The 17,311-nt window shown below is 60.7% G+C and overlaps 1 protein-coding gene across 4 annotated transcripts; it reads right to left on the minus strand.

The window, feature by feature from the left end:
- Positions 1-1,687: 1,687 nt before the first annotated feature.
- TMEM51 (transmembrane protein 51) lies at positions 1,688-16,704 on the minus strand. 4 transcript variants are annotated; one of them, XM_055800664.1, is made up of 3 exons: positions 16,619-16,704; positions 4,293-4,750; positions 1,688-2,913 (listed from the first exon to the last, which is right to left on the minus strand). In XM_055800664.1, exons 2-3 carry the CDS (start codon positions 4,631-4,633, stop codon positions 2,505-2,507), a joined length of 750 nt encoding a protein of 249 aa, XP_055656639.1. In that variant the 5' UTR covers positions 4,634-4,750; positions 16,619-16,704; the 3' UTR covers positions 1,688-2,504. The 4 variants fall into 4 exon arrangements, with proteins under 4 accessions (XP_055656639.1, XP_055656636.1, XP_055656638.1 ...); XM_055800661.1 differs by lacking the exon at positions 16,619-16,704 and adding an exon at positions 15,231-15,988; XM_055800663.1 differs by lacking the exon at positions 16,619-16,704 and adding an exon at positions 14,516-14,622.
- Between the last annotated feature and the right edge of the window lie 607 nt (positions 16,705-17,311).

The raw sequence follows: 17,311 nt of genomic DNA on the forward strand, positions 1-17,311 counted from the left end.
GCAGCCTCTGGTTTGGCCTCACCAATACAGATGACACTTGAGGCTCTTCCCTGCCACCCAAGCACCCGACCCCCTGCCCCACCACCATCCAAACCTGTCTCCTCTTTGCCACCAGCAAACGGCACCCCAAACGACAGCCCCTAATTAGCATGGGTTCTGCTAATGGCCGTGCCTTTCCTGCATCGCTTTCCAAATCTTTCCACTTGGAAGGGGCAGCAAACCCTCAGGGGTGCCCAGCGATGCCGTGCCATGGGAGGTGGGCTGCAGCCCTGGGCGTCCTGCGGCATTAGGGTCCCCTGAAACCAGCGAGCGCTGGTGGCTGCGGGGTGGGAAGAGCTGGACGGGGGTGTCCAGGAGGCAGCGATGGTGCCCGGCTCTGGAAGAGGAGACACAGCCCCGGTGTCGAGCCGGGTTGGGCAGGTAGGACGTGGCTGCCCACTCCTCCCGAGAAAGGATGCTTTGCCACTAAATAGGAATCGCAAAGAGGCATCGACTGGCTTGAAACAAGCCCAGCCCAGCCCCCAAACCACATCTCATTTTCACATTCAAATGATGCTTTTGATGAGCCATCCCACTGGCCTTCAGGAACAACCATTCCATTACAACATACTGCAGTGCCACAGGGATGAGCCGTCCTGGGACAGTGATGGTCACAACTTTGGGAGCACTCGCATGTCTCAGCACTCCCTGCCTCCCTCAGCCTTCCAAACACCGTCAAAGGACAAGCATGCAAGTTGCCGGAGATGCTCATTAGCCATCCGGGCATTTGGGGCATAATTACTGCATTAGTCACAGCACTTCGGGTTTTCAGCTCTTTTCCTACATGGGATGTTGGAAAAGATGCTGCTTTTGCCAGGCTGTTTCATGGAATGGGACTTTCTGGCAGAGAAGCTCAATGGAGCCTCGGCTCCCAACTGCTCAAAGAGCTTCGCTTTGTTAACCCAGACCTTCTAGGACAACTGCAAGGGCTGCGTTTCATCACCGGGGAGAAAGCCCCCCCCTCCCCCCCATGCCTTCCCTCCCGCTGCTGGCAGGCTCTTAGGGGCACACGTGCCTGGGACACAACTTCCAAGGAGCTGCACCACCTTTCCAACCCCTCACCAGCAACAGGAACCACATGGGACCCCCAGCCCCAAATCCCTCCATCTGGCCAATATTCTTCTGCTCTTTTCTTCCCACCCTTCAGTAAGGGAGTCCCTTAATGATGTTATATTGCCCACCTAAGGTCATGCCCTGGGGCACAGCAAGGTGAAATTCCTGTGACACAACAACAGAAATTAAGAGATGCAATATGAAATGATAACGAACAAGAGACATGGTTATGCACATTGGGGCCAGCATCTCGTCTTTGTTTCGGCCACGCACACTCCTCTCCTACCTTACCTCGAGCATCCCACCGCACCAACCTCCACCCGACAGGCCATGCCGACAGCTGCTGCACATCTGTGGGAGATTCCGCTCTCCACCCACAGTGTCCGAACTCAGAGCAGCGCAGGGGGCCCATGGCTGACTATGCCAACAGCTTTTCCATCGTCCACTTAGCTGGAAGCCCGGGAGGCGGCGCGTGGCCGGGATGCTCGTGGAGCGTGGAGCGACATCCACCCTAACACAGCCAACCGATCACAGACCGCTCCGGCTTGCAAACCGCAGCAAGGGCTGACCACGCATGAGCGCACACACACACACACAATGTACAAAATATTTATTTAGAACAGGTCTGCTTGCATAGCATGCCTCAGCAGCAGTGCTCTCAGCTCCTACCCCCCCGGGGTTGGACCCCTTGTCTCAACCGCACCGTCCCTTCACAGCTGAGCACAAAACGCAGCAGAGAAAGCAACCAAGGCATGAAATCCATGTCTCCCTCAGGAACACCCGTTCCAGGCTGCTTCCCACCAGCAAGCACAGACCTCAGCAGGAGTCGGGGCTGGCCCTGGGCCACCATCCCAGCCCCAGACGGGAGCGGGGCAGAGCTGCAGCGCTACTCTGGCAATGCCGTTTCCCTTAGAAAGAAAAGACACCAGGGAAAAGAAAACCCCCAAAACAAAACCAAGAAAAGGAATGTTTCCCTCTTCCACTTGAAAAATCCTCGTTCCTTATCAGGTTGGTGGCTTGGAAAAGTCTGGGTAGGGGCAGGGGGGAGAGGAGAGGGGAAGATACATCGGGTGGTCCTTCTGTAACACACCACAAATTACACTTTTGGTACTTCCAGCCTTCATTTACTTCAGAGCAGCAGATCTATTGGCATTCAGGTTTCTTTCCCCACATCCTCCTGTAAAACCCCGTCCCAAGGAAATCTTGTCCTGTCCCCGTGCCGCAGCACTATGCACCTAGCGTGTCCTCTGCAGTGCAGTCAGGGAGCCCTGGCTGCATTCTGCACCCACCGACCGAGCCCCTCTTCGTGTGGTTGCTTTTAAAACCAAAACCAAAACAAGCCCAGCAGCATCACAGATTCCTCTTTTGTTTTCTTTCTTTTTCTTTTTTTTTTTTCCCTCTTCTTTTTTTTTTTAAGTAATTTGCTGGCTCTCTGGTCCTTTCTGGATGTCCTCGTACTTGGGTGGGGGGGTCAGGGGCTCTATCGTGATAGGGATGGTGCTGTTCCCCTGTGCCAGGTTTAACCTGATGTCCTTCAGGTGCAGCTTCTCCGACTTGATCCTCCGGACCTTCAGTGGCTTCAGGCGCTTGCTGAGGCGCGAGCTGTGCCGGCTGGGTGGCCGCTCCGTGCTGGGCTCTGCGCCGGTGGCTCCCGGTGGCTGTGTGCTTTCATCGAGCCCCGTCAGCGACTCGTAGGAGGGCAGGGAGACGCTGATCCTGTTGCTCCTGTCTGAGTCTCTGGGCTCAGAGTAGCCCGTGTTCATCACCTCCTCGTAGCTGGGGACATAGTACTGGGAAGATGTGTCTTCATCCTCTTCTTGACTAAAGGGGAAAAAATTAAGGGTCTCAGTAGCACATCAATTCACTCAGTTTCATCGTTTCAGCTTTGCTGCAGGCAGGGGAGAAGAGGAGAGAATACCACCCCCAAACCTTAGCAAATTTGACCTTCCCTATTACATACCTGTTCTGGTTTGTGTGCCAGAACAGATCCCAACCCCACCTATATTCAGACACATTTTTGTTTCCCTGTGATGTCCATCCACCCTTGACCATTCCTTCCTTTGCCCACAAAACCGCTTTTTCTATTGCACAGCAGCGATTTCCTCCCTCGGCAGAACACCAATTCCTCTCCTCCCTGCTCGACCATCAGTCAAAATTTGTCCAAAAGGGATGTCACCTCCCTCTGCCTTTGCCATTGGGATGTCTTTCAGGTTGGGAACCTACCCCGAGCTTTTCTGCAGAGATTCAGCTCTGCAGTACATTACTGTCCAAGCCACAGGTGCCTGTGCACATACATTTGGTGGGTTTTTTTGCATTAGGACGTTACCTCTGCAATCGAACAGGGAAACATGGCTTTCTGGGGGGATCTGCACACAAAGTAATTCTCTGCAGCCACCGTCGGCTGCTCTGCCCCACAGTATCCCTGGGCAGCAGCCAGCAAGGCCATCACCTCCTCCTGCCACCTCGCAGCCCACATTGTCCCAGTGCCCCCCTGCCTCCCTCTGCCCAGGCACAGCCTACCCTGGGTGTGCTGCGAGGTGGCGGGGGGCTCCTGCACCCTGTCCTTGTTCAGACCATGCCTGCCGTGGCAGCAGCCTTTGCTCTGCGCGCTGGAGCTCCCCAAGCAAACAGGAGAGCCCTGCAGACTTTCACCGGGTCTAAACTCCATTTCCAGCCACCACCTACACAGCCGCAAGGCGACTTGGGCACCTCAGCTGCACCCAGGAGACCACAGGTCCTGCGCCTCCCACTCCTCAGCTGCACCCAGGAGACCACAGGTCCTGCGCCTCCCACTCCTCGCCCTCGGTGGCCCCTTGCCTGGCTCCCAGCGAGCCTGTTCCTTGCTCCTTGGTGTTAACCATTAACCACCACCCCCGGTGTTTCCTCTCGGCACGCTGCCTGGGTGCCGGCGACATCAGGAGTGGCATGTCTTGGCTTGGCCACAGCTCCATCGGGAGCCCAGCGTACACACAAACAGTGCTCCGTGCCCCCTGCACCCCATCGGTATCGCTGGAGCCATTCCCTCCCGATCCCTGCCATGCTGCTGAACGCCCAGCCGTGGCACCTGCTCACCTATAGTGCAGCACACGCTGCTATCAGCCGTGCTCTCCTTGCTGCTGACCTTACCTTGTGTGCCACACGCAGCCTGTGGCTCCATCCCCCTGCTGGACCCTGCTCCCTGGCTCCCCAGGGGGGCTCACCTGTCCTCCTGGGGCGACGGCTCCGCAGGCACTTGGTGTTGCACACGGACGATGTCTTCGCTTTGCCTCTTCTTGTCCCGGATATTCAAGCAGATGGAGAGCAGCAGCAGCAGCACACCCGCCCCCACCAACACGTATGCCACCGAGAAGGTCTTGCTCTTCAAAATGCCTCCGGAGCCGCGGTCTGGCTTGCTGCTGTTGGCGGCGTGGGTGGTGGGCTTGCTGTCGGGGCCGAAGCCGGGGACAAGGTTCCAGACGGCCATGATGATGCCGAGGACCAGCATCCCCAGCCCTATGGCCGTCAGGGCGTAGTGTGAGCCGTTGGTCCGAGACTGGGCCATCACTCCCGCTGCTGGCCGGCCGGCCGGGCTGCCCCCCCCTTACAGCATGGCTCGGCTGGCGGGGGCTGCGCTCCGGCTCGCATGTGGGTGGTCCCCTCCCCGGCTAGGTGGCAAGCTCTGGGAAGAGATGGAAAGCGATGGTTAGTGCGCGGTGAGATGCCAAGGCTAGGCAGCTACTGCTTTGGTGGCCACAATAACAGCATTTTAGCCAGCTACTGCTAGAAATGTAATAGAAATGTAATTCCACGGTGCCTGCAGGGAGCACAGCAGGCGGCACGCCACAGCCAGCAGCAGGAGCCTCATGGGCCACGCTCATTGCGACCCTTTGCTGCTTTATTGGCTTTAATATCCACCAACTTTAGAAAAGAATCAAATCACTAATATTTGCTAAGAGCTTCGGCTGACTGTCCTTAGGAGCCCATGAACTGACAAAGCAGTAAAAAAAAAAAAAAAAAAAAAGCCATCCAAACAACTTTCACTGATTTGAGAAACGCTCCATGCTTTACAGAGCTGGCTGCTTTTGACAACCAGCCGTTGTTAACGCAAAGAAACCCGGAAAAGCTCAGGAACAAACCTCTAGCTGTACGACTTCTCCTTTCCCTCTGCTCACGAGGGAGCAGAGCTGCTGGCAGTGCTGGCTGCCTGCCCTGCGACGCCTTCCTGCCCGGAGAAGAGAAAGCAAAACTGCTGCTCTCCCAGCTCAGCCAGCCCTGCTGCTTCCCCCAAGCGCTGCCGGCGAGGGTTGCTGTGGCTGCGACCCCTCGGTGAGCCCCTGGCTTGCTTCTGGCCAGCACTCGCCCACCACGAGCATCCCACACTGGCGGCGAGTCCCCTGGCCGCATCCCACAGACCGTGGCACGCTCGGGGCTGTCCCAGCACTGCTGCTCCCGAGCCACCGGGCCATGGGTGGGAACTCCTCCTCCTCGCCTGGATGTCTGCGCTTGCCAAGTTGCCAGGACCAGACGTGCTTGCTTTCTGAAAATAAACAAGCGGAACCGCGTCTCCTGGCCACTCGCCTCCCCAGCCTCCGCTTGCGAAGATGGCAGCTGCGAGGACAACCCCCTCCTGCGCATCACGGGCGAGTAACTCGGACTCCTGCAGCAAAGCTCCCCCGCCAGCACCCCAGCGAGCCTCCTTTGCAGCCTCCTTGGTTTACATGTGTGGCTGCGCAAATGTGCCAGGGTTTTCTCCTTTCCTCCCCAGCCCTGGCTTCTTGACACTCACCCATGCTAGAAGCCGCCCTCGCATACGCTGCTGCTGCGTGTTGCCTCCGTGCACGCCCTCACCCTCCAGCCCGGCTGCCCAACTCGATGGTCCCAACCCTCACGTTCGCTTGCTTAGCTCAAGTGCAAGCTGAGTTTACAGGGTCAACAGCCAGAGGAAACCAGCATTCCCAGAAAACAGACCAGCTCCAGCTGCGTGCAGGAAAAGACACGCACGCAAGCCTGGCGAGGAGAGGTGAAATCTGCAGAGCAACTCCCTCATAGCAGCCCGTTCGCCACCTGTGCCCCAGCACCCCTGGGAGACGCACCGAGGGACGCCCCAGCCCCTGCAGCCACAGCCCTGGCCCCCCATCGGTGGATGCAGGCAGGCAAAGCCTTGGCTCCCGCCGCCTGTCCGGGGTTACTGGGTGAAGGAGCTGCCAGCAGGCAGGGGCATGTGCCAGCCCTGCTGCCGGCTGCCCCTGGGTGAAGGCACCCCCTGCGCCCCTTACCCTGCCCCCAGCTTTGATTCGGTGCTCGTCAGCAGCTGCCGAGGATGTGGCAAAAGCTACATCCCAAAGTTGCTCGCCAACGTCCCGAGAGCGATGATGCTCGGCAGCCCATCCTACCCCAGCGCTTCCGAGCCTGCGGCCGCTGCCCTCCCACACAGAGCCTCTGCTCTTCGGCTGCCTGCAGCCTTGGGGGCCCGGCCCACCCTGCCCACCTGGCACCAAGTGCGCTGGGAGCGTTGACACACACACAGGGGCCCTGCCCAGCCCTGGCAGGCCACGCGCTGCCTGCATCCCGTGCTTCCCAAACAGCTCCTCAGAGCACAGAGAGACCCCCGGTCCAGGACACCTTCCCCCACCAGCACTTCTCCCGCTTGTTTCCACGCATGAGGTGGCAGCACTCAAACCAGACCCTTGCTCTCCCTGCCCAAGACCTCCAACGAGAGCGAGATGCCTCTTCCAAAACCCTGCTAACAGACCGGAGCCCCTTCGTACGACAAAGCCACACCAGTGTGCACTGTGTCACCTTTACTGCTGCTACTGACCCCCGGCTCGGACTTATCAACCCCCTTGCTTCTCACTTAGGGTCTTCCAGACTCCGCTACACCGGCGGCAGCGGGGTTTTCTCCTGCCCTGTTTATCCACATGAGCTCCCATCCTCACACTACCAGGCAAGGCATTTCACAAACGACATCAGCCCCCCAAGATTTCACTTACAAAGTGCTGCGATGGCTCTAGGGAAGAAAAATTGCACGGCACGCACGGTGGGCACAGAAAACACGCAGGGCTGGTAGCATTTACTGTGGCATCTAAACCTCCATGCCTGTTCCGAAGCTCTCCGTCTTCCCTCAGACACCTCAGCCTTGGAAGCAGGCAGGATTTAAGCTTCTACATCATCTCTGTGCCTGAAAGTTTTACGCAGATCCCTCGCTGAGCTACGCTGCAGCCCGGGCAATCACATTAAAGCAGGAGACTTGACAGACAAGTCTGTCTCTCCATTGAATTAGCTCTCCTCCTGGCTTTCCAGAGTGCACTCGCTGCTTTAGCAATAACCCCAGTGCCCTGACGTCAGCTGCTGCTCGCTCTGTCTAGGGTCCAGCGTTCCCAGAGAGATGGGCATCCCTGGAGAGATGGGCATCCCCGGAGAGATGCTGAAGTGGACACAGCTCACATGGCAAAAGGGTGCCACAACCTGAGGGTTTAGGGAAGCCCCAAATCGACCAGTGATCACCCAAAAATGTCACTGTGGCCGGTATCTCCAAGGTGGCTCCTGCTGCGGCTGCCCTGGGCGGGCTGCGAGGAGCAGCACGGTCGCCCAGATCCAGCAGCGGAGAAATTCCTGGCTCTGTCTTGCACCGGTTTAATAATCCTTAAGGGATTCTCCTCCATGGTTTCTCCCCTATTTACCACAATGGTTCTACCATGCTCTCTGGCCGTGCAGCCCCCAAGCCCCCGACCCTTACTCGCCATCCTTACACTGTTAGACGCGTGAGCTCTCTCCTCCTGCCCCCCAGCTCGCCGGAGCCGTGGCTCCCATCAGCAACCTCACACCTCCACCAGGCAGGCGAGCAGTGGGCGAGCGTTCCAGCCCCAAAGCTGCCCACATCCCCTCCCCTCCACCCATGGCACGGTGCCTTCCCAGCAGCCAGGCCCACCTTCCCCCCCGAGCCATGCAGAGCGCTGGCAATGATTTACACCAGGATCTCCGAATCATTAATCTCCACCGACGCAGCTGCCAAGCTGGGAGCAACCACACCTCCTCCGCGCTCGGCCAGCCTTCCCGCACCTCTCCCCAGCTCCCTGCAGCTGCCAGAGCCACCAGGCACTTTGTGACTTCTCTTAGGACGTTTTCCAACTGTTAATTTGGCACGGGAGGGCTGGGGACAAGCCCTTCTCCAGCACCACATGCCAACATGCACGGAGGTGCCCTGAAGGCTTTAGGCACAGGCGGCAGCAGGTAGCATCTCCCCCCCTGTGGGAGACACCAGCCCCCTGCCCCAGTGGTTCCACTATGGGGACACAGATGCCTGGCGGAGTCAGCCCTGGTTCACACTCCACATCCCAGTGCTCCCAGTGCAACGCCAGTCCCAGGGGGTGACTCATGAGGAAGCGTGACACCCGCCGCTGCCCACGGTGGCACCCACCCTCCCCTGCCCTCCGCAACCTTTGGATCTTTCCCCTCGCATGACATCACCTTCCCGCTCGCGCTCTGGCAGAAGCACCTCTGTCACGGGATCACGAGAGATGAGTCTGCAGTTCTGGGAACGGGGTCAAACCCCGATACAGCCACCGGGCACGGGCCGAGCTCGTGCAGGCGGAGCCCAAGCCTTCCTTGCTCCCGAGGAGGACTCTGGGCACGATGTGTGGCTGGCAGCACGCCGCCATGAAGCCACCTGAGTTTGGAGCCTGCCTCCAAAAACCAACATCCAACTCCAGCACCAGTCCAGATTAGTACAAGGCTAATTTTATGGAAAATTTGGGGAGGAAATAAATATAACGACCGGAGCCACAGCTCCCCCTCTTCCCCAGCTGCTTCCAGGGCTGGTGGCAGATCAGCACCCAGCGCTTCCCAAGTTAGAGCCACGAGTTCCTCCAGCTCCTTCCACCAGCAATCCTCCATCCCAGAGATCAGCTACTTGTGCGTGGGCACCTCCAGAGCTTTACACCTCCCGGGGGTTTGGCCCCGGCCCCAGGTCGGGCGAGAGGATCAGAGCTGGGGCAAAGCTTCCCAGTCTCAGGGGGCAGCCAGCCCCCCAGACCCTTCACAGCGCAACCACCATCTTCACTCTATGCCCAGACAGCCTTCTCATTAACCACCTCCCCTGCTAATTGGTGACCGTCACATGTCCTCACCAGCTCTCTCCTGCCTGGCAGCAACCTTGCATGGAGTCTGCGTTACACAAGGTTTCCACCCACCAGCAACACAAAACTCTATGCAAAGTCTAAAAAACAATGGGTTGGGACCTGGGTTGTATTTTCTCTTTTTTTTTTTGACCCTTCCCACTGCCCACATTACACCTGCCACAGCAGCAGGGATGTTTTGGGCCAGGTGCAGCCCAGGGGATGCGGGGAACCCCCCCTGCCTCAGCGGGGAAAGCAGGAAGAGAAATAGCTGGAGATACCAAGCTGAGCTGGGAAAAGCAGCATTGCTGCTGCTGGGGCCAGCTCCCGTTCAGTTGGACAAACCCGCAGCCTGTTTTAGAGCAGGGAATGGAGAGACACAAGGAGAAAGCCCCACGTAGACCACTGGGTCTGTTCCACATCATGCTGCTTACACGCCCTGCCAGACTGCACAAGAATGCACCCGCATTCATGGCTTGTGACATGCCCTACAGAGGTTTTAAGGGCTATTTCACCATCTTTTTATCTTCAATTTCAGTTTTAACACCTCCTCCTCAGTCACACTCTTGCAGACAGTACCAGGCGAGCAGCAGTGTCTGCGTAAAGCTCCGCACCGGGTGCTCCCCCCTCTCCAGCTGTGCTGCCAGCCCACCCAGAAGGGAGCCCAGGGGCGCTGGTGCTTCCTGCAAAACAAGGGTGTCACAGGAAAGCAGAGGCTGCCCAGCCCGCTCCCGGGCTCAGGATGCTGCAATCCACCCGGCCGCCTGCCACGGCCACCACAGCCACACTGATGGCTGCAGAATAACAGTGACGAGGCTTGCAGATGCCTCCTTCCCATAACACGATGCCCAGCCGTTTTCAAGCTGAAGGCATCTGCCCCTGCTATGTCCTTTGTCACTCTGGCCACAGTGACCACCAGTTTCCGAAGGGCACAGATCACACCAGCCACGGTAACTGTACCCTGAGCCATCATCATCACCATGCAGCAGACAGCCGTCAGCTTGAACTTTGCCATCAAGGTACGAGACGTTGCCTTCCAGACTCTTTTTTCTCCCCATAATTTCATTATGGCCATCAGAGCAGCGCTTATTGCAACCTGGTAAATGGACTCGGGCAAAGAGTCCTTTTAAATTGATGCTTAAGGACATTACCCATTCCTTCCCGGGGATGATGCTGCTGCAGCCACCGAGACTGTGCTGGCAGGTCATGGGGGTCGGCAAGTGCGCTGCGGGAACAGCATCCCATGGCTTATCCTGAGCCCGGCTCACACGTGCAGCTAGTGCCAGCCTAACAGCTCCGGGCCAGGCACTGCTACACCAGAGCTGGGGGTTTGGGGTGCTGCCCCTCTTTAGGCTAGAAAAGGGAGTTGAAGCGCCAGCCCAGGAAAGCACACCGGCCTGGGAAAATCCCAGCGCTTTGACTGTGTCTCCTTCCTGCTTTCCTTTTGACTCCACTTTGCACCTTTGTGATTGGTTTCTTTTTTTAGGTTTTCCTCATCTGTTTCCTCCCGGCAGCCTTCCTAGGGTTTTTGGTCTGTGACCTCACTCCGACTCCGTGCCAGATAACACACACTCCTCCAGAGCCTTCCAGTGCCGGTAGACGTTAACCATCTGCCCTTCTGACGTCTTCCAAAGCCGAGTCCGGCATTCCTGCTGCCTTGGCATGCTTCCCGGCCCTCCTGGGGTGCTCTAAGCAGCTCCTGTCATGCCACAGGAGCCCCCAGAGCCTGAGTTCCCCCCGCTGCAAACGACTATCCCGCCACACTGCGCTGCCATCGGCCTCATGCGTGCTGCCTTCCTCATCCTCACCCTGGATTCTCAGCAACATGGCTCATCACCCTGTACCCTGATGCAGTATCGCCTCTCCCCACACCTTCCCAACCGCCTCCTCCGACGAGCAAGACCCACAAACCAAACCTGTGGCAGGTGGCAGAGAGGAGCTGCCGGGGCAGAAAGGGAGAGGGGGTGATGCAGGGGGAGGGATGGAGCCAGCCAGGCAGCCGAGTGACGCACGGCGGCCAGGCACAAAGCAGCAGTGTTCGGCGAGGCAGACACAGGTATTTTGATAGGGGTGCAAGTCTGCCGGGGGATTATGTGGCTGCGCACTACCTGTGCAACTCACCAGGTACTCGGCTGCTTCAGCAGAGCCCCAGCACCAGTTTCAGCCAGGAACAAAAAACCACATTGAGCAGCGTTTGGGAGACAGACACGTACCTGGGCTGCCAGAGGGATCCCTGCTCCCGAGCTCTGGCAGACAGCCCGGCCTGGCCCCGGCCTCCCGGCATCCCCGTGGGAGCACGGCTGTGGGCAGCACCCGATGGCACCACCGTGGCGCTGAGCGTCACCAGCACTCGGCCGTCTGCAGGGCACCCACGACCAAACGTTCCTCCTTCCCCAGGCGCTTCCCTTCCTGAGGATTTTCCCACCCGTGTAATTACCCGTAGATAAAATCACAGGCATCTCACATAATTCCGAGTCATTTTGGACTAGGGCTGGGTTCACCGGCCCCACACCCACAAATTCCTCGTCGCCACCTGGCAGGTTTTCCTTTCTGGCTGTCACGCCAAGGCATCCAGGGCCTTGGATGGCCGCGGGATACTTGGCTATGGCACAGAGGGATGCAGTGCTGCAGCATCCCATCGACAGCGGCCAAGCTCTGCACCAGCAGAGCTTTAAGGAGCCCAAAAGCCCCCAGCAGCTGCACTGGGACCACTCTTCCCAGTGAGGCTTCCTCCCACCCAGGCTCCACCACACAGAGCCGAGGGCATCCCGCCTCACACAGGACGTGCTCGCAGAGCTTCTCCTTTCTGCTCACACAGCCACGCTTCCCAACAAACCCAGCCGCACCGGGCTCAGCGCCGCTCGCCCCCACCGCATCACCTCCAAAAATCCACCACCACCATCCCTGCGACAACTGCGCTGGGACAGGCTGCTGATGGCAGACGCGGGGAGATGCAGCAGGGCCTGAGGGACCCTCAACGGGGGGCTCCCGCGCAGGCAGCCTCCGTGGCAGCAAGGCACCGGACACCCGGTGGTACGGTGATTCCCCCAACAGCCCGTTTTTAAGTCAATGCAGGGAAGACACACGCTGGGATGGTGCCCGGCACATGCAAACACGCAGAGCTGGCTTGGAAAGGAACAACCACCCAGGCATGGTCTGGAGCTATTTAACCACCCCCCAGCACCCCCGGTGCGGGGCTGTGACAGAGACCATGGTGAGAGGGGCTGGCAGACTTTGCCCTCTCCCCACCACTGGGCTACAAAAACTCCCACTGGGCTACCAAAACTCACAGTCCCTGGAAAACTCCCACCCGTTGGGGCCCCCCACCTGACCTTGCCTTCCCAACCCAGGGAGCCGGCGGTTCTCCCTGTGCCCCTCGAGATATGAATCATCACAGCAGGCAGAGACAGGAGCTGCCTAACGCAACGGTGACGGTCACGGCCCGTATCCCAAAACCAGGAGGGCACGTGCCGAGCCGGTGCTCCCGGAGGGTGACTAACCACACAACGGGGGCCACGGCTGCACCGGCTGCCAAACCCCTGCCACAGCTGGTGACTTCCTTTGGTGGTGGGATTCCTCTCTAAACCAACACCTTGGACATGTTGGCAGGTTTGCCAGAGCCCTTCAGAGCTCTGGGATGCTCCTTTTGTGGCGACGGCACGATAGGAAGAACCGAAATGCCACGGACCGGTGCACTGTGCACCCTGCACCCTGCATAAGTTTCCTTCTCTCCATCTTTGTTTGCTTTCCAAACACTCGTGCACACGCCGTCCCTTCCACCTGCCCGGGACTGACGTCTTCCAGCAACAGGCTCGCGATACGTGAGCCAGCTGCAAGGGCACGGGTGGGTTTGGTGAGGGGGTGAGAAGACCCCAGCAGGAGGGCTCCCCTTCACCCCGCTCCTGCAAGGGCCACCTCGAGGTGCCCCAAGCCCACGTGTCACAAATGGGTGACCCCCAGGACACTGCCAGCCCCCGAACCCCACTGCCCTAAGCTTCTAGCACCCGCTGCCCCACACCCCATGGTGGGTACACTTCCCCACGTGGGTGGGTTTGCCTTCATGAGCTGGGGGTCCCCTGCTCCCACGCCCCCCTACCCCCCCGGCCGGTGGGTTCCAGCCCGGTGCAGGGGGGGTGCGGACACCGCAGGGCAAAGCCCAGCCGGGTCCCCTCGCGGTACCGAGCCTGCCCCGCTCCCGGCCCTGGTCCTGGGTCTGAGCTCCCCCTGGTCCCGTCCCTGGTCCCCGGTACGGCGGGACCGAGCCCCCCCCCCGCCCCAGTCTCCGTCCCCGGTACGGCGGGACCGAGCCCCCCCTGGTCCCCGGTACAGCGGGACCGAGCCCCTCCCGCCCCAGTCCCCGTTACGGCGGGACCGAGCTCCCCCTGGTCCCCGGTACAGCGGGACCGAGCCCCCCCCGCCCCAGTCCCCGTCCCCGGTACGGCGGGACCGAGCCCCCCCAGTCCCCGTCTCCGGTACGACGGGACCGAGCCCCCCCGATCCCGTCCCTGGTCCCCGGTACGGCGGGACCGAGCCCCCCCAGTCCCCGTCTCCGGTACGACGGGACCGAGCCCCCCCGATCCCGTCCCTGGTCCCCGGTACGGCGGGACCGAGCCCCCCCCCGCCCCAGTCCCCGTCCCCGTCCCCGGTACGGCGGGACCGAGTCCCCCCAGTCCCCGTCTCCGGTACGACGGGACCGAGCCCCCCCGATCCCGTCCCTGGTCCCCGGTACGGCGGGACCGAGCCCCCCCAGTCCCCGTCCCCGGTACGGCGGGACCGAGCCCCCCCGATCCCGTCCCTGGTCCCCGGTACGGCGGGACCGAGCCCCCCCCCGCCCCAGTCCCCGTCCCCGTCCCCGGTACGGCGGGACCGAGTCCCCCCAGTCCCCGTCTCCGGTACGACGGGACCGAGCCCCCCCGATCCCGTCCCTGGTCCCCGGTACGGCGGGACCGAGCCCCCCCAGTCCCCGTCCCCGGTACGGCGGGACCGAGCCCCCCCGATCCCGTCCCTGGTCCCCGGTACGGCGGGACCGAGCCCCCCCCGCCCCAGTCCCCGTCCCCGTCCCCGGTACGGCGGGACCGAGTCCCCCCAGTCCCCGTCTCCGGTACGACGGGACCGAGCCCCCCCGATCCCGTCCCTGGTCCCCGGTACGGCGGGACCGAGCCCCCCCAGTCCCCGTCCCCGGTACGGCGGGACCGAGCCCCCCCCCGCCCCAGTCCCCGTCCCCGTCCCCGGTACGACGGGACCGAGCCCAGCCCTCCCGGCTCCCCCCGCGCTGCCCGGGCACGGCGGGTCGCAGCGCTCCGATGCCGCCCCGCTCCGGCCCCACGTACCTCCCGCCGGCGGCGGCGGGTCGCTCCCGGGCCGGTCCCCGCGGTGCCGGTCCGGGCCGTGCCGGTCCTGCCGTGCCGGTCCCGGGGCCGCCCTGCCCGCCCTGCCCTCCCGGGGCGGCGCTGGCGGGGCCCGGCCCAGCGCGGGGCGGCCGCTGCCAACCGGCCACGGGGCGGAGAGGCAACCGGCGACGGGGCGCCCGAGGCCAGCGGGGACCCCGGCCGGGCTGGGGGTGCGGGCAGGGGCTGGGGGCGCAGGCGGGCAGGGCGGGGGTGCAGGCAGGGGCTGGGGGTGCCGACGGGCAGGGTGGGGGTGCAGGCAGGGGCTGGGGGTGCAGTCAGGCAGGGGCTGGGGGTGCAGGCAGGTGGTCTGGGGGCACAAGCAAGGGCTGGGGGCACAGGCAGGGGCAGGGTGGGGGTGCAGGCAGGTGGGCTGGGGGCACAGACAGGGGCTGGGGGTGCCGGCGGGCAGGGTGGGGGTGCAGGCAGGTGGGCTGGGGGCACAGGCAGTGTCGGTGTATGGGCAGGCTGCGTGTCCAGCCATGCATCTGCCTGACCCTGGGGTCTGCGGCAGTGCCACCCCACATGCCACCACACAGAGCCCATGGGGAGGAAGCAAGGGGGCACGGGGAGCAGGCAGGGGAGCATTTGCTCTCTGGATCCCTTTGCACCGTGCAAGACCGGCCAGCCTCATCCTGCCCACCACCAATGCGCTCACCTCCATCCCCGCTCTGACGCTGCGGGTTCTGTCCATATATTGTAATGGGAGGCCGGGACAAGGTGGAGGCTGGGTCTGGTTCCCCTTCTCCAGAAGGTCTGTGCTTCCAGCAGCAACGCACTCCCTCGGGAAAGGCATGCACTACCACAGCAACCCGGCAAATTTTGTTCCTTTTCCCACGCCAGCTGAGCATCCAGGCGTGAAGGGGATGGACTCCAGCCCACCTGCTTCCCAGGGGTCCCTGAATCCCAGCGGCCGCCCCTGCAGCACCTACTTGCTGCAATTCCTATGCTCCCTCCTGCAATATATCAAAGTTTTGTGTTTTCCCAAAGCTGGTCCTGGGTGCGGGTCACATTTGGGGTTACAGGTTGCGTCACCCGCTCTGAGCAGGGTCCGTGTGGCACTCCAAGCATCACAGCCCCCGTTTCTGGTTTGAAAACCAGTTTGCGAGGGATCTGTGTTCTGAAACTGGCTGGTTGGGACGAGCAGAGCCCTTTCTGTTTGCAGAAGCCCCAGTTTGAGGAACTACAACTGCTCGGGCTCAACGCTCCATTCAACAGGGCAAAGCTCCCCCCCCAAAGCCGGGCTGGTGCCGCCAAGGAGCCTGCAAAGCTCTTTTATGGGCCACTGCCCTCTATAAACACTCCCAATTAACCACCTGCTCCCTGGAAAGAGCCATTCCGGGACCGGCTGCCCTTACTGGGGCTGCTGGCCACACGCTTTGGCCTCACAGCCAGACTGTCCTGTGGTTTCTAGGCTGAACCGCAGGGACCGACCCGCCGGCTCCTGCCCCCCCTTTGGTGGGACCATTACTAACGAACAATTAACAGCCACAGTTACGCACGGGGCCGGGAACCCCTGCTTCTTGCCGTGTCTATCGATGATGCAGCTGAGCAACCTTCCCATGCAACGCACACACAACTGCTTACAGACGATGCCCAAGGCATCGGCGCAGGCTGCAGTTGACTTTCGGCAAACCCCATCGCAATTAATGCTGTGTCCCATGTTACTTCTCCCCAGCAGCGACTGGGACGTGTTTTTCCAGGTCCTTCTTGCACCCAGCCATACTACTAAACACCACCAAGGACTCCAGTTGGAGATGACACTCAGGGTGGGTTTTTCCCAGCCATGAGTGAAAAAGCCGGCTTGCTATGCTTGCTGGACCAGCCGCTGCAGTTTCTCCTGTCCCTTAGGGCCTGCAAGTCCTTGCAAAGGCAAAAGCCATCATGGGCCCAACACAACTTGCCACATCCCCTCGTGTGACTCAGCGAGCCATGGCCCTGCCTCGGGGGCACCGGTGCTTGGGGTACTGGGTGGAAACCCCCCGTTTCCCTGTATTTCTCCAGCAGGATCCCACATCGAGCTGATGGTATTTTCCACTGACTCACCTGCCCCAGCTCCTCCTCCCAGTGCACAGCAGCGCTGCCCTTCCCTGCTCAGATACCTTCCTTCTCTAATCAAAGTTCAAAAGCTGCGCTATAATCCACGCCCCCCCCCAAAAAAAAAACCCAAAACCAAAACACCTTACTAAATATATCTGCGTATGAGGGTTTTTTTCCTTCGTACTGTTTGTTTTGCATTTTCAGGCTTGGCCACCTGCTCATGCAAATGCCCTCCACTCTCTGCAGCACCTTCCTGTCTCAAACACAAACCTGTTTTCTCAAGCAGCTCCGGCAGCGAGTAGCTATGGCAGGGAGTAGTTTTCCCTGCAGGCTGGCTACAAGAAAGCAGGGGGAAAATGCACTTCACGCAATGACTGTCACCGATGCTGTGGGGAGAGCCCAGCCCCAGCAAGGTCACCCACTTGGCAGAGGGGCCCTGGGGACTGTGAGCACAGAGGGGACATTCATCAAGCCGCTCCTCATGTTCCCACTTTTCTGGCTCTGCAAAGCTGAATATTGGCTGGAAACAGCCTTTTCCACAGCAGTGGGGGCCAGGGGAGCTGGAGGCAGCTGCACGTTTGTGCATCGGTATGCTCGAGCCGTCTGGTCTCTCCCTTTGCTCAGTTGTTCCCTTTGGAGCAGATTTCGCCCTGGCGCTGCCGAGCTGGCTGGTTTGCCCGTCCTTCCATTCCAGGGAGT

The sequence above is a fragment of the Falco peregrinus genome, chromosome 3 (assembly GCF_023634155.1).
Source record: "Falco peregrinus isolate bFalPer1 chromosome 3, bFalPer1.pri, whole genome shotgun sequence".
Lineage (NCBI taxonomy): Eukaryota > Metazoa > Chordata > Aves > Falconiformes > Falconidae > Falco > Falco peregrinus.